The sequence below is a fragment of the Leptodactylus fuscus genome, chromosome 5, assembly GCF_031893055.1.
Source record: "Leptodactylus fuscus isolate aLepFus1 chromosome 5, aLepFus1.hap2, whole genome shotgun sequence".
NCBI lineage: Eukaryota > Metazoa > Chordata > Amphibia > Anura > Leptodactylidae > Leptodactylus > Leptodactylus fuscus.
Window position 1 is genome coordinate 81,641,240 of NC_134269.1, and position 14,955 is coordinate 81,656,194.

Consider the following 14,955-nt stretch of genomic DNA (forward strand, 5'->3'; position numbering starts at 1 on the left):
ATCTGCCATGAGCTTGTATGTGTTTTTCTCTCTTGTTATATACTACTGTACCATCTATGAAACTGTATCACTGAAATTTCCCCATTGTGGGACTATTAAAGGATTATCTTATCTTATCTTATAATGGGGTTCGATATTCATTCGAATAGTCGAATATTGAGGGGCTATTCGAAACGAATATCGAATATTTCACTGTTCGCTCATCTCTAGAAACTAACACAAACATTGAGGCATTTTTCCCAAAAGGGCCATATGTACACCTACCCTTACAGTCGCAAATAGAATTTCAGTGACTGTAGAAATGAGAAGTCCCAAGGAGGTGTACACTGGGAAAGGAAGAAACTGTGCTCTATTGGGCCTCATAGGAGACCATCTAAATGTGAAAATGTGATTTTACATTGACTGAACTGATAAATAAAAATGTAGAACATTCTATCAATCAGGAGGTATTACCTTAAATGCCAGAAGTAAAAAAAAACAACAGCATTTGCATTTGGACATCCAGATGTCCACAGTTATCTAAGCCTGTGTCAATGGTAAGTCCACCTCCGGCGATATTTTACTTTCTGTGGCCGGCGCTCATGGAGCTTTTCATTCAACAGACACAGAGATCCTAATAGAACAATAAAAAACAATCTGCTTTGCCTAATGAAAGCCTTAATGGGATGTTTATTTTGATAGGTCTTGACCCCGCTGGTCCTTTATTTGAAGGAATGTCTTCAGTAGATCGCCTGTCACCAGATGATGCCAGCTTTGTTGATGCCATTCATACAAATAAGCAGCAGCATATTGGTCTGAGTGTTGGCATTAATGAGCGAGTTGGTCACTTTGATTTTTACCCCAATGGAGGCGACATTCAGCCTGGCTGCCACTTTCGAGACTTATACAACCACATAGCAGAGCATGGAATCTTTGGTAAGCAGCCATGAGTTTGGTCGTAAAAAAATGTTGTATTAAAGCTAAAACTGACTATATCACATAGATATCTTCTATAAACTGGGGGAAAAAAGTGAGTTTGGATACAGGAAAAATTATTTATCTCCACATTTTATGTGTTGTAGTTTAGAGCGTTTCAGTGGCTAATAGAACTGAAATATATAAGCAATAAAAAAAAAGAAAGACAGAAGATTAATAATAGATATCTACCTCTCAAATATAAAATGGCCACTGGTGTTACGATGTGTAGCTTCACCTGAGCCCAGATACCTGATGGGGTCCAAAAGCTCCTCAGGCCCCATGAGAAGACACTAGTATTATAAATGGAATATGTCCCATTTACAGATTTTGCAATGTGGCCAGATAACCATCTAAAAATTACTTTTATATGTTTGATCAATTGAATGACAAAGGTCGTTCTTAATTTTAATACTGCATTTTTCTCTTAAGGAATTAAACAGTCTGTGAAATGTTCTCATGAGAGGTCAGTCCACCTTTTCATTGACTCTATACTAAATGAAGATAAGCACCTTACTGGCTATGAATGTAAAGACATTAAAACCTTTGAGAAGGGCACGTGTCTCAAATGTCCAAAAAGTGGATGCATTGTTTTGGGATACAATATCAACACAAAAGGAATACGGCCTGGACATAGTCTCTTCCTCAAAACACGTTCAAGCATGCCATTCAAAGGTAAGTCATCAAACTGGTACATTGTATTATTCCACGCTCCTAAGAGTCTAAAGTAAGGACTGCGCACAACTTGTTTTGACAGTTATGTTAAGTATGGGAAGTCAGGCTGGGTATGTTCAGTGAACACTAAGTAGAAATAGGATTCCAGGTAAGTTCAGAAATTAATAAATAGAGGTAGGCTCCCAGGTAAGTTCAAAGAATGCTAAATAGTGGTAGGCCACTGGCGCAGTTCTACTCCACCCTCCATGCTCGAATTCCTCCAGGAGCTTCTCCTTATTCGGAGAATGGAAGTCTTGGTCACTGAGGATTCTCCTGATCCCTCCCGGTTTGAGCGTCTCTGGCATCCTTGGGTACTGTTCCAGGAGTCCTCCGACTTTTCCTCTTCTTTTTCTTAAGCTGGAGTTTGTTTGTCCTTTTAGAAAAATATTCCTTCAGCACAAGAGGTCTATAGTAAAACTTGACTTTTATTGGAAAAATATAAAAAATAGGTACCAGACATAGTACCTCCCCTTTGCCTCCCCTTCCGCTCTTCCCGCTTCACCTTCTGTCCTGTCGTGTCTTTGGGTTCGTGTCTGTTGTCTGATCTCCGCATCTGTCTTCTGTGTTTTGGTTCTGTGTCTGTCTCCCTCCCCTTCCATCGTCATTTGTTTTAATCGGCCTTCAATGACCCGTATTTCTTTTCATCTTGCATTGGCGATGTGTTTATGCTCATATGGTGTGTCGGTCGGGGGTTGCCACCGTCGCCCAACTTTTCTGTCTGGGCCTGCGTGCCCTGATATTTCTTTCGTTGTTTGTTCTGTATTTTATATTATAAAAATCCTATTAATATTATAAATGTGAAAGTTTGTGAGTTTGTGGGTTTGTGTGTTTGGATGTTTGCATGTTCGGATGTTTGTTCCTCAATCACGGAAAAACCGCTCGACTGATTCGGCTGAAATTTTCCACAAACATAGTTAATACACCCGATTGCGCAATAGGCTACTTTTCGTCACAATAGCGCACATACGTTTGTGCCAGGACCCCCACAAAACCCAAACTCACACCACCATCTCTGCAATCTCACACACTTTGGACCATAGCAAGCCACAAAATTCATATTGCCCTCTGCAGCCTCGCCCCTAACCCCACACAATCACATATACATATACTTTACCACTTTGCCCCTCACCTTAACGATACTCCAGGAGGCTCTCTTTAACGCTCCGGAGCAGCCATGTTTGCCGACCCCCACCGCTCTGACAATCCGCGACACCCCCCACCCATGTCAATACCTCTAGGCGGTCTAAAAAATGCAAAAAAAAAAACATTTAAAAAAAGTAAAAAAAAATATAAAAAAAAAATAAAAAGGATTAAAAATTCAAATCACCCCCCTTTCCCTAGAACACATATAAAAGTACTTAAAAACTGTGAAACACATACATATTAGGTATCCCCACGTCCGAAATCGCCTGCTCTACAAAGCTATACAAATATTTTTCCTGTTCGGTAAACGCTGTAGCGGGAAAAATGGTCAAAAGTGCCAAACCGCTGTTTTTTCACTGTTTTGATTCTGATAAAAATTTGAATAAAAAGTGATCAAAGCAATAACATTTCCCGAAAATGGTAGAACTACAAAGTACATCCGGTCACGCAAAAAAAGACGCCCTATACATCCCCGTACACGCACGTATAAAAAAGTTACGGCTGTCGGAATATGGCGACTTTTCAAAAAAAAAAAAATTTAAACACAGTTTTGGATTTTTTTTTAAGGGGTCAAAATGTAAATAAAACCATATAAATTTGGTATCCCCAGCATCGTAACGAAACACAGAATACAGGGGACATGTCATTTTGGTTGCACAGTGAACGCCGTAAAACCAAAGCCCGTAAGAAAGTCACAGAAATGCATTTTTTCTTCAAATCCACCCCATTCTGAATTTTTTCCCTGCTTCCCAGTACATTATATAGAATAAATAATGGTAGCATCATGAAGAAAAATTTGTCCCAGGAAAAATTAAGACCTCATATGGCTCTGGGAGCGGAGAAATAAAAAAGTTATGGGGTTTAGAAGGAGGGGAGTCAAAACCGAAAATCAAAAAATGCCATCGGCGGGAACTTCAAATACCTCTGTCCCAAAGTCACTATGTAAAGTTTCTCACAACACCGTATAGCAGCTCAAATACAAATTAACTTCAACACAAAAGTCTCATGTATTGTCTGAATTACAGCAAAAACAAGATACAAAGTTACATTTCATATCCCATACCTTATACACAGTACGAAAACCTTACCCGTACCTGTATATACCCACTTCTACAATCACCGCAGACGAAGTCGCGGGTACCAGCTAGTCTTTCATAAAACTTGATTATACATAAATAGTGGTAGGCATCCAGGTAAGCTCAGGGCATACTAACTCAAAGTAGGCTTCTGGATAAGTTCACGGAATATTAAGTAGAAGAAGGCTTCTGGGTAGGTTCAGGATATAATAAGTAGAAATAGACTTCTGGGTAAGTTCAGGGAGTACTAAGTAGAGGTAGGATTCTGGATAAGTTCAGGGAATACTAACTAGAAGGAGACTTCTGGGTAACTTCAGGTAATACTAAGTAGAGGTAGGCTTCTGGATAACTTCAGAGAATACTAAGTAGAGGTACATTAAGTAGAGGTAGGCTTCTTGGTTAGTTCAGGGAATACTAAGTAGAAGTAGACTTCTGGGTAAGTTCAGGGAAAACTAAGTAGAGGTAGGCTTCTGGGTAACTTCAGGGAATACTAAGTAGAGGTAGACTTCTGGGTAACTTCAGGGAATACTAAGTAGAAGTACACTTCTGGGTAAGTTAAGGGAATACTAAGTAGAGGTAGGCTTCTGGGTAACTTCAGGGAATACTAAGTAGAGGTAGGCTTCTGGGTAAATTCAGACAATACTAAGTAGAGGTAGACTTCTGGGTAACTTCAGGGAATACTAAGTAGAAGTACACTTCTGGGTAAGTTAAGGGAATACTAAGTAGAGGTAGGCTTCTGGGTAAGTTCAGGGAATACTAAGTAGAGGTAGGCTTCTGGGTAACTTCAGGGAATACTAAGTAGAGGTAGGCTTCTGGGTAAATTCAGACAATACTAAGTAGAGGTAGACTTCTGGGTAAGTTCAGGAAATACTAAGTAGAGGTACACTAAGTAGAGGTAGGCCTCTGGTTTAGTTCAGGGAATACTAAGTAGAGGTAGGCTTCTGGGTAAGTTCATGGAATACTAAGTAGAGGTAGGCTTCTGGGTAAGTTCAGGGAGTACTAAGTAGAGGTAGGCTTCTGGGTAACTTCAGGGAATACTAAGTAGAGATAAGCTTCTGGGTAACTTCAGAGAATACTAAGTAGAGGTAGACATCTGGGTAAGTTCAGGGAGTACTAAGTAGAGGTAGGCTTCTGGGTAACTTCAGGGAATACTAAGTAGAGGTAGGCTTCTGGGTAAATTCAGGCCATACTAAGGAGAGGTAGGCTTCTTGGTAAATTCAGGGAATACTAAGTAGAGGTAGACTTCTGGGTAAGTTCAGGAAATACTAAGTAGAGGTACACTAAGTAGAGGTAGGCCTCTGGGTTAGTTCAGGGAATACTAAGTAGAGGTAGGCCTCTGGGTTAGTTCAGGGAATACTAAGTAGAGGTAGGCTACTGGGTTAGTTCAGGGAACACTAAGTAGAGATAGGCTTCTGGGTACCTTCAGGGAGTACTAAGCAGAGGTATACTAAGTAGAGGTAGGCTTCTGGGTAAGTTCAGGGCATACTAAGTAAAGGTAGGCTTCTGGGTAAATTCAGGGCATACTAAGTAGAGGTAGGCTTCTTGGTAACTTCAGGGAATACTAAGTTGAGATAGGCTTCTGGGTTAGTTCAGGGAATACTAAGTAGAGGTAGACTTCTGAGTAAGTTCAGGGAATACTAAGTACAGGTAGGCTTCTGGGTAAGTTCAGGGCATACTAAGTAGAGGTAGGCTTCTGGGTAAATTCAGATCATACTAAGTAGAGGTAGGCTTCTCGGTAACTTCAGGGAATACTAAGTAGAGATAGGCTTCTGGGTTAGTTCAGGGAATTCTAAGTAGTGGTAGGCTTCTGGTTTAGTTCAGGGAGTACTAAGTAGAGGTAGGCTTCTGGGTAACTTCAGGGAATACTAAGTAGAGATAGGCTTCTGGGTTAGTTCAGGGAACACTAAGTAGAGGTAGGCTTCTGGGTAACTTCAGGGAATACTAAGTAGAGGTAGGCTTCTCGGTAACTTCAGGGAATACTAAGTAGAGATAGGCTTCTGGGTTAGTTCAGGGAATACTAAGTAGAGGTAGACTTCTGGGTAAGTTCAGGGACTACTAAGTAGAGGTAGGCTTCTGGGTAACTTCAGGGAATACTAAGTAGAGGTAGGCTTCTGCATAAATTCAGGGAATACTAAGTAGAGGTAGGCTTCTGGGTATTTTAAGGGAATACTAAGTAGAGGTAGGCTTCTGGGTATTTTAAGGGAATACTGAGTAGAGGTAGGCTTCTGGGTAAGTTCAGGGAATACTAAGTAGTGGTTGGCTTCCGAGAAATTTCAGGGAGTACTAAGTAGAGGCAGTCTTCTTAGTAGATTCAGAGAATGCTAACTGAAATATTATTTGAAATGCAGCCAATTATAATTGTAAAAGTGGAGATAATATCAGATTATGTAACTGCTTAGTATAATATACTATAGTAAGTAACTGCACAGTGGAACATCTGTAATGTAACATCAAGTTTTAACTATACTGTAAGTTCACACATGTCCCATTTGTAGACATCTCTGCAGTTCTCCCATCCAATACATTTGAAATGGGCAGAGAGGCAAAATATGCAGAGAAAACCCCATTCAGATATAAGGAATAGATTATATAGCCATAAGACATATCTGCAATGGGCCTGGTTTATGTGAATAAGCCCTAAAGCATTGATGTAAGCATTATTAAGAAGTTAATTGAAAAAGCAGATTCCTCTGTCTGAACCACTTTATTTCTCTGACACATTAATCTGTGGGCTCTTTCCGTGAAAGAATTTAGTTGACTGCAGACAGACTACGTATGCTCATGAGGAACTATTGTGAAAGGATGTTATAAACTGCTCCATAAATAACCTTTAAAAATGATGATAGTGAGACTTGCATTTGTTATTTGCTGTCTAAAAACACTGCCTTCCTGGACATCATAAACATCTGCCTTTATGCATCATATTTGTTATCTTCTTGTAAATGTCACAGATAATATTTCACATGCTCAGGACAGAGGGTGGTAGTGCGCCAGCTGTCTTACATGTCTCGGGAAACAAATTATTGGCTGAAATGTTAATATTCAAAGGGACTTTCTCCATATGCTTCAATAAACATATTTCAGACTTTGTCATTTCTGCAGCCAATGAAGTCAGATAGGATTAGTCTAGCTGAGGATTCTACATAGAAATTGTAGCTGTTGAAGTGGTGGCGACTTGGCTGGTCCATAAAGTAACTCTCACATGTCACTGTAGTGGTAGTTACTGTAAGTTTCTAAAGTTTATGCATGTGCAATAATACTTATTATGAAATGCAGAGAAATATTGTTCACAAAAGTAAAAGAAGTTCATTATTTTCATATTAAAGAAGGATTTTCAGCCCCAAGAAATGTACAAATCTCTTACAATAACAATAACAAGAGGGGGATAATAATCATACTAGTCACTGCCACTCCTGTGCTAATGCTTCCCGGGTCACCCAGCTGCACCAATGAAGTGTTGTCTAGGTCAGTCACAGGCAGGAGTCGGGACCTTAGTAGTGTTGAAATTTTACAGCTAGGACCTGTTATTAGATACAGCAGTCACATGTCTGCATGCAAAACCCTTGTTGGTGAGCACAGCAGTCAGACGTTTTTTGTAGTTGATGATGAGATTTGCGCACATGTCAGGAGAAATTTTGGTTCACTCCTCTTTGTAGATCATCTCTAAATCATTAAGATTGGTAACTCAGAACTCAGCTCCCTCCATAAGTTTTCTATGGGATTAAGGTCTAAAGACTGGCTAGGCCACTCCATCACATTAATTTGCTTTTTTTTGAGCCACTCCTTTGTTGCCTTGGCGGTATGTTTTGGGTCATTGTCCTGCCAGAAGACCCAGCCACGACCCATTCTTAATGTCCTGGTGGAGGGAAGGAGGTTGTCACTCAGGATTTTATGGTACATGGCTCCATCCATTCTCCCATTGATGCGGTGAAGTAGTCCTGTGCCCTTAGCAGAGAAACACCCACAAAACATAATGTTTCCACCTCCATACTTGACAGTGGGGATGGTGTTCTTTGGGTCATAGGCAGAATTTCTCTTCCTCCAAACATGTCGAGTTGTGTTCATTCCAAAGAGCTCAGTTTTTGTCACATCTGACCACAGCACCTTCTCCCAATCGCTCTCAGAATCATCTGGATTTTCCAAACATGGAACTTTGCATTATGGCAACAAAAAAAAAGCTTTCTCCTGGCATACTTTCCAAGCAAGCTAAACTTGTTTAGTAATGTCAAAAATTTGAACACCTGCAAAACTGTAGATGTAAAAAAAAAAAAAAAAAAAAAAGTTAAAAAAGAGTTACAATTTCAGACCTTGGGGTAAATTTTCTGGGCCATCCACTTCCATTATAGCAGTTATAGTCCATATGCCTAGGATAAACTATCCCATCCTAGTTGGTCAGGTTCTGCTGACAGTATAAGTACTGGATTTGGCCAGATCATTTTACCTTCACAGTATTCCACTGTATAATGCTGCTTTTTATCCCATACGAAGGGAACCACTTGAATGAAGCTATAGTTCCGTTAGCCAAATGACCCATCACTATAAACCTTGGATTGATGGTTGCCATAATACAATTTTTAGCCCATATTCACATTATGGCATCTTCCATGTGCAGTTCCCCTGCACTAGCCAGGACATCTCATGCTATTTACACCCTATTGCACATGAGTTTAATATCTTGATTATATGCATATATTAACCATTCTACCTTATGTTAAAAACTGAATGCTATCCAAAAGGAATAAGTTGATATTTGAGAAGGTGCGACTTCCACTTACCTGGTGTTACATATTATCTATCTTTGTAATCATATACACTTAATTTCTATAATTAGAGATGAGCGAGTACTAGAGATGAGCGAACACTAAAATGTTCGAGGTTCGAAATTCGAATCGAACAGCCGCTCACTGTTCGTGTGTTCGAACGGGTTTCGAACCCCATTATAGTCTATGGGGAACATATACTCGTTAAGGGGGAAACCCAAATCCGTGTCTGGAGGGTCACCAAGTCCACTATGACACCACAGGAAATGATGCCAACACCTCTGGAATGACACTGGGACAGCAGGGGAAGCATGTCTGGGGGCATCTAACACACCAAAGACCCTCTATTACCCCAACATCACAGCCTAACAACTACACACTTTACACACTCAATACCACCTCTCTGACAGTAGGAAAACACCTTGAAACATGTGTATTTGGCACTTGCAGTGAGGAGAGCTTGTCACCAGCAGTGAATTTGGCCCTTGTAGTAAGTTGAGGTTGGCACCAACATTTGTTTTGAAAATCAGGGTGGATTGAGCCTCTAACCAGCAGAGATTGGGCAAATTCATGGTGGAGGGAGCCTCTAAAAACCCCAGTTTGGACCAATTCATGGTGGAGGGAGCCTCTAAAAACCCCAGTTTGGACCAATTCATGGTGGAGGGAGCCTCTAACCAGCCCAGTTTGGACCAATTCATGGTGGAGGGAGCCTCTAAAAAACCCAGTTTGGACCAATTCATGGTGGAGGGAGCCTCTAAACAGCCCAGTTTGGACCAATTCATGGTGGAGGGAGCCTCTAAACAGACCAGTTTGGGCAAATTCATGGTGGAGGGAGCCTCTAACCAGCCCAGTTTGGGCAAATTCATGGTGGAGGGAGCCTCTAAAAACCCCCGTTTGGACCAATTCATGGTGGAGGGAGCCTCTAAACAGCCCAGTTTGGGCAAATTCATGGTGGAGGGAGCCTCTAAAAACCCCAGTTTGGACCAATTCATGGTGGAGGGAGCCTCTAAAAACCCCAGTTTGGACCAATTCATGGTGGAGGGAGCCTCTAAACAGCCCAGTTTGGACCAATTCATGGTGGAGGGAGCCTCTAAAAACCCCAATTTGGACCAATTCATGGTGGAGGGAGCCTCTAACCAGCCCAGTTTGGACCAATTCATGGTGGAGGGAGCCTCTAAACAGCCCAGTTTGGGCAAATTCATGGTGGAGGGAGCCTCTAAAAACCCCAATTTGGACCAATTCATGGTGGAGGGAGCCTCTAAACAGCCCAGTTTGGGCAAATTCATGGTGGAGGGAGCCTCTAAAAACCCCAGTTTGGACCAATTCATGGTGGAGGGAGCCTCTAAAAACCCCAGTTTGGACCAATTCATGGTGGAGGGAGCCTCTAAAAACCCCAGTTTGGACCAATTCATGGTGGAGGGAGCCTCTAAAAACCCCAATTTGGACCAATTCATGGTGGAGGGAGCCTCTAAACAGCCCAGTTTGGGCAAATTCATGGTGGAGGGAGCCTCTAAAAACCCCAGTTTGGACCAATTCATGGTGGAGGGAGCCTCTAAAAACCCCAGTTTGGACCAATTCATGGTGGAGGGAGCCTCTAAAAACCCCAGTTTGGACCAATTCATGGTGGAGGGAGCCTCTAAAAAACCCAGTTTGGACCAATTCATGGTGGAGGGAGCCTCTAACCAGCCCAGTTTGGACCAATTCATGGTGGAGGGAGCCTCTAAAAACCCCAGTTTGGACCAATTCATGGTGGAGGGAGCCTCTAAACAGCCCAGTTTGGACCAATTCATGGTGGAGGGAGCCTCTAAAAACCCCAATTTGGACCAATTCATGGTGGAGGGAGCCTCTAACCAGCCCAGTTTGGACCAATTCATGGTGGAGGGAGCCTCTAAACAGCCCAGTTTGGGCAAATTCATGGTGGAGGGAGCCTCTAACCAGCCCAGTTTGGACCAATTCATGGTGGAGGGAGCCTCTAAAAACCCCAGTTTGGACCAATTCATGGTGGAGGGAGCCTCTAAAAACCCCAGTTTGGACCAATTCATGGTGGAGGGAGCCTCTAAAAACCCCAATTTGGACCAATTCATGGTGGAGGGAGCCTCTAAACAGCCCAGTTTTGGGCAAATTCATGGTGGAGGGAGCCTCTAAAAACCCCAGTTTGGACCAATTCATGGTGGAGGGAGCCTCTAACCAGCCCAGTTTGGACCAATTCATGGTGGAGGGAGCCTCTAAAAAACCCAGTTTGGACCAATTCATGGTGGAGGGAGCCTCTAAACAGCCCAGTTTGGACCAATTCATGGTGGAGGGAGCCTCTAAACAGACCAGTTTGGGCAAATTCATGGTGGAGGGAGCCTCTAACCAGCCCAGTTTGGACCAATTCATGGTGGAGGGAGCCTCTAAAAACCCCAGTTTGGACCAATTCATGGTGGAGGGAGCCTCTAAAAAACCCAGTTTGGACCAATTCATGGTGGAGGGAGCCTCTAACCAGCCCAGTTTGGACCAATTCATGGTGGAGGGAGCCTCTAAAAACCCCAGTTTGGACCAATTCATGGTGGAGGGAGCCTCTAAACAGCCCAGTTTGGACCAATTCATGGTGGAGGGAGCCTCTAAAAACCCCAATTTGGACCAATTCATGGTGGAGGGAGCCTCTAACCAGCCCAGTTTGGACCAATTCATGGTGGAGGGAGCCTCTAACCAGCCCAGTTTGGGCAAATTCATGGTGGAGGGAGCCTCTAAAAACCCCAATTTGGACCAATTCATGGTGGAGGGAGCCTCTAAACAGCCCAGTTTTGGCAAATTCATGGTGGAGGGAGCCTCTAAAAACCCCAGTTTGGACCAATTCATGGTGGAGGGAGCCTCTAACCAGCCCAGTTTGGGCAAATTCATGGTGGAGGGAGCCTCTAACCAGCAGAGTTGTGGGAAAGCAGGGTGGAGGGAGCCTCTAACCAGCAGAGTTGGTGGAAATCAGGGTGGAGGGAGCCTCTAACCAGCAGAGTTGGGGGAAATCATGTTGGAGGGAGCCTAGTATTAGCAGAATTGTGCAACGCTTATGGTGGATGAGGATGCGGAGGAATTGGAGAGGTTGAGTACAGACATGGAGTTTCATGTTGGGGTGCTTTACACAGGTGGGCACAAAAATGAAGGCTCTATCCAGTGGTGGTTCATTTTTATCAAAGTGAGCCAGTCGGCACTCTCAGCTGACAGACGGGTGCGCTTGTCAGTGATGATGCCACCGGCTGCACTGAACACCCTCTCAGATAGGACGCTGGCGGCAGGACAGGACAGCACCTCCAAGGCATATAGGGCAAGTTCAAGCCACAGGTCCAACTTCGACACCCAATACGTGTAGGGCGCAGAGGGGTCGGAGAGGACAGGGCTGTGGTCGGAAAGGTATTCCCGCAACATGCGCCTATACTTCTCACGCCTGGTGACACTAGGACCCTCTGTGGCGGCACTTTGGCGAGGGGGTGCCATCAAGGTGTCCCAGACCTTAGACAGTGTGCCCCTCGTTTGTGTGGACCGGTGAGAACTTGGTCGCCTACTGGAGGAACTGTCCTCCCTGCCGCCAACGTCACATGCTGGAAACATCTCCATCATATTCTGCACCAATTGCCTGTGGCAAGCATTGATGCGATTGGCCCTCCCCTCTACCGGAATAAAAGACGAGATGTTGTTTTTATACCGGGGGTCAAGGATAGCAAAGATCCAGTACTGGTTGTCCTCCATGATTTTGACAATACGCTTGTCGGTTGTAAAGCACCCCAACATGAACTCAGCCATGTCTGCCACAGTGTTAGTTGGCATGACTCCTCTGGCCCCACCGGAAAGTTCAATCTCCATTTCCTCCTCATCCTCCATGTCTACCCATCCGCGCTGCAACAATGGGACGATTCGAAGTTGCCCGGAAGCCTCCTGTATCACCATCACATCATCGGACAACTCTTCTTCCTCCTCCTCCTCCTCCTCCTCCTCCTCCATTAAACGCGATGAAGCGGACAGATGTGTGGACCTACTCTCCAGCTGTGACGGATCGGATGCTATCCCTGACTCCTCTGTGTGATCTGAGTTATCCCTGATGTCAATCAGGGATTCAATCAGAACACACAAGAGCGGGATTGTAAGGCTCACCATCGCATCCTCAGAGCTCACCCTCCTTGTGGACTCCTCAAACACCCGTAGGATGTCACAAAGGTCTCTCATCCATGGCCACTCATGGATGAGAAACTGAGGCAGCTGACTTTGTGGCACCCTAGGGTTTTGTAGCTGGTATTCCATCAAAGGTCTCTGCTGCTCAACCACTCTATTCAACATCTGAAACGTTGAGTTCCAGCGTGTGGGGACGTCGCACAAAAGCCGGTGTTGTGGAACATGCAGGCGTTGCTGGAGAGATTTTAAGCTAGCAGCGGCTACTGTCGACTTGCGAAAGTGGGCGCACATGCGCCGCACTTTCACCAGTAGCTCTGGAACATTGGGGTAGCTCTTTAGGAAACGTTGCACCACTAGGTTGAAGACGTGGGCCAGGCATGGAACATGTTGGAGTCCGGCAAGCTCCAGAGCTGCTACCAGGTTCCGGCCGTTATCACAAACGACCATGCCTGGGCCCAGGTGCAGCGGCTCAAACCATATTGCCGTCTCATCGAGGAGGGCATCCCTCACCTCGGAGGCAGTGTGCTGTCTGTCCCCCAAGCTGATCAGCTTCAGCACAGCCTGCTGACGTCTACCAACGCCAGTGCTGCAACGTTTCCAACTCGTAGCTGGGGTCAATCTAACAGCGGAGGAGGAGGCGGTGGCGGAGGAGGAGGCGGTGGCGGAGGAGGAGGCGGTAGAGGAGGAGGAGGAGGGGGGTGTTCTTCTCGTGTCCCTGCCAGGAATGTTAGGCGGGGAGACGAGGTACACCGGGCCAGTTTGGGAAGCAGTCCCAGCCTCAACTACATTCACCCAGTGTGCCGTCAGTGAAATGTAGCGTCCCTGTCCGCATGCACTTGTCCACGCGTCGGTGGTCAAGTGGACCTTTGTGCAAAGCGCGGAACTAAGGGCCCGCCTGATGTTGAGTGACACGTGCTGGTGCAAGGCAGGGACGGCACACCGGGAGAAGTAGTGACGGCTAGGGACGGCATAGCGAGGTGCCGCAGTTGCCATCAGGTCCAGGAAGGCGGGAGTTTCAACAAGCCGGAACGCCAGCATCTCCTGGGCCAGCAGTTTAGCGATGTTGGCGTTCAAGGCTTGCGCGTGTGGGTGGTTAGCAGTGTATTTCTGCCGCCGCTCCAATGTCTGAGAGATGGTGGGTTGTTGTAAAGAAGCGCCTGATGGTGCCTTTGATGGTGCAGGAGAAGGAGATAAGACAGGAACAGGGGAGGATGAGGGAGAAGTCAACAAAGTGGCGGAGGCAGATGAAGTGGTGTACTGGCTCGTCCTCTGGAGTGCATCGCCAGCACAGTCAGCAGTGGCAGTGGCAGAGGCAGAGGCAGTGGCAGAGGCAGTGGCAGTGGCGTGAACGGCAGGCGGCCTTTGTCCTGCCGTTGCTGCCTGCCACTGATTCCAGTGCTTGGATTCCAAATGACGGCGCATTGAAGTGGTGGACAGGTTGCTCTTCTCAGAGCCCCTAATCAATTTCGAGAGGCAAATTGTGCAGACAACACTATATCTGTCCTCGGCGCATTCCTTGAAAAAACTCCACACCTTCGAGAAACGTGCCCTCGAGGTGGGAGTTTTTCGGGGCTGGGTACGAACTGGAACATCTTGGGAGATTCCGGGTGTGGCCTGGCTTCGCCTAAGCTGCTGACCTCTGCCTCTGCCTCTAGCTACCCTTTTTGGTGCTGCACTTGCCTCAACATCCACACTACTTTCCCCGCTTGACATCCCCCCTGTCCAGGTCGGGTCAGTGTCCTCATCATCCACCACTTCCTCTTCCAACTCCTGTCTCATCTCCTCCTCCCGCACAATGCGCCGGTCAACTAGATGCCCTGACGGCAACTGCGTCACATCATCGTCGATGAGGGTGGGTTGCTGGTCATCCACCACCAAATCGAACGGAGATGGAGGAGACTCTAGTGTTTGAGCATCTGGACACAGATGCTCCTCTGTTAGGTTCGTGGAATCGTGAAGTGGAGAGGCAGGTTGAGGGACAATGAAAGGAGCGGAGAACAGCTCTGGGGAGCAGGAACAGTTGGGGTTATTGTTCTGTGAAGCTTGGGAATTTTGGGAGGAAGGAGGACAAGACTGTTGGGTAATAGGAGGAGAGGAGGCAGAGTCTGACTGGCTGCTGGACAATGTGCTGTAAGCGTTCTCTGACAGCCATTGCAAGACCTGTT

At 45.3% G+C, this 14,955-nt stretch overlaps 1 protein-coding gene across 1 annotated transcript in view; it reads left to right on the forward strand.

Annotated features, from left to right (window-relative positions):
* The window catches only part of LIPC (lipase C, hepatic type), a 124,272-nt gene that overhangs the window by 94,309 nt on the left and 15,008 nt on the right, over positions 1–14,955 (forward strand). Inside the window, exons 6-7 of the mRNA XM_075273532.1 lie at positions 682–915; positions 1,387–1,629. Of these exons, the coding sequence (XP_075129633.1) occupies positions 682–915; positions 1,387–1,629 (477 nt within the window). The remainder of the gene's footprint in view (positions 1–681; positions 916–1,386; positions 1,630–14,955) is intronic.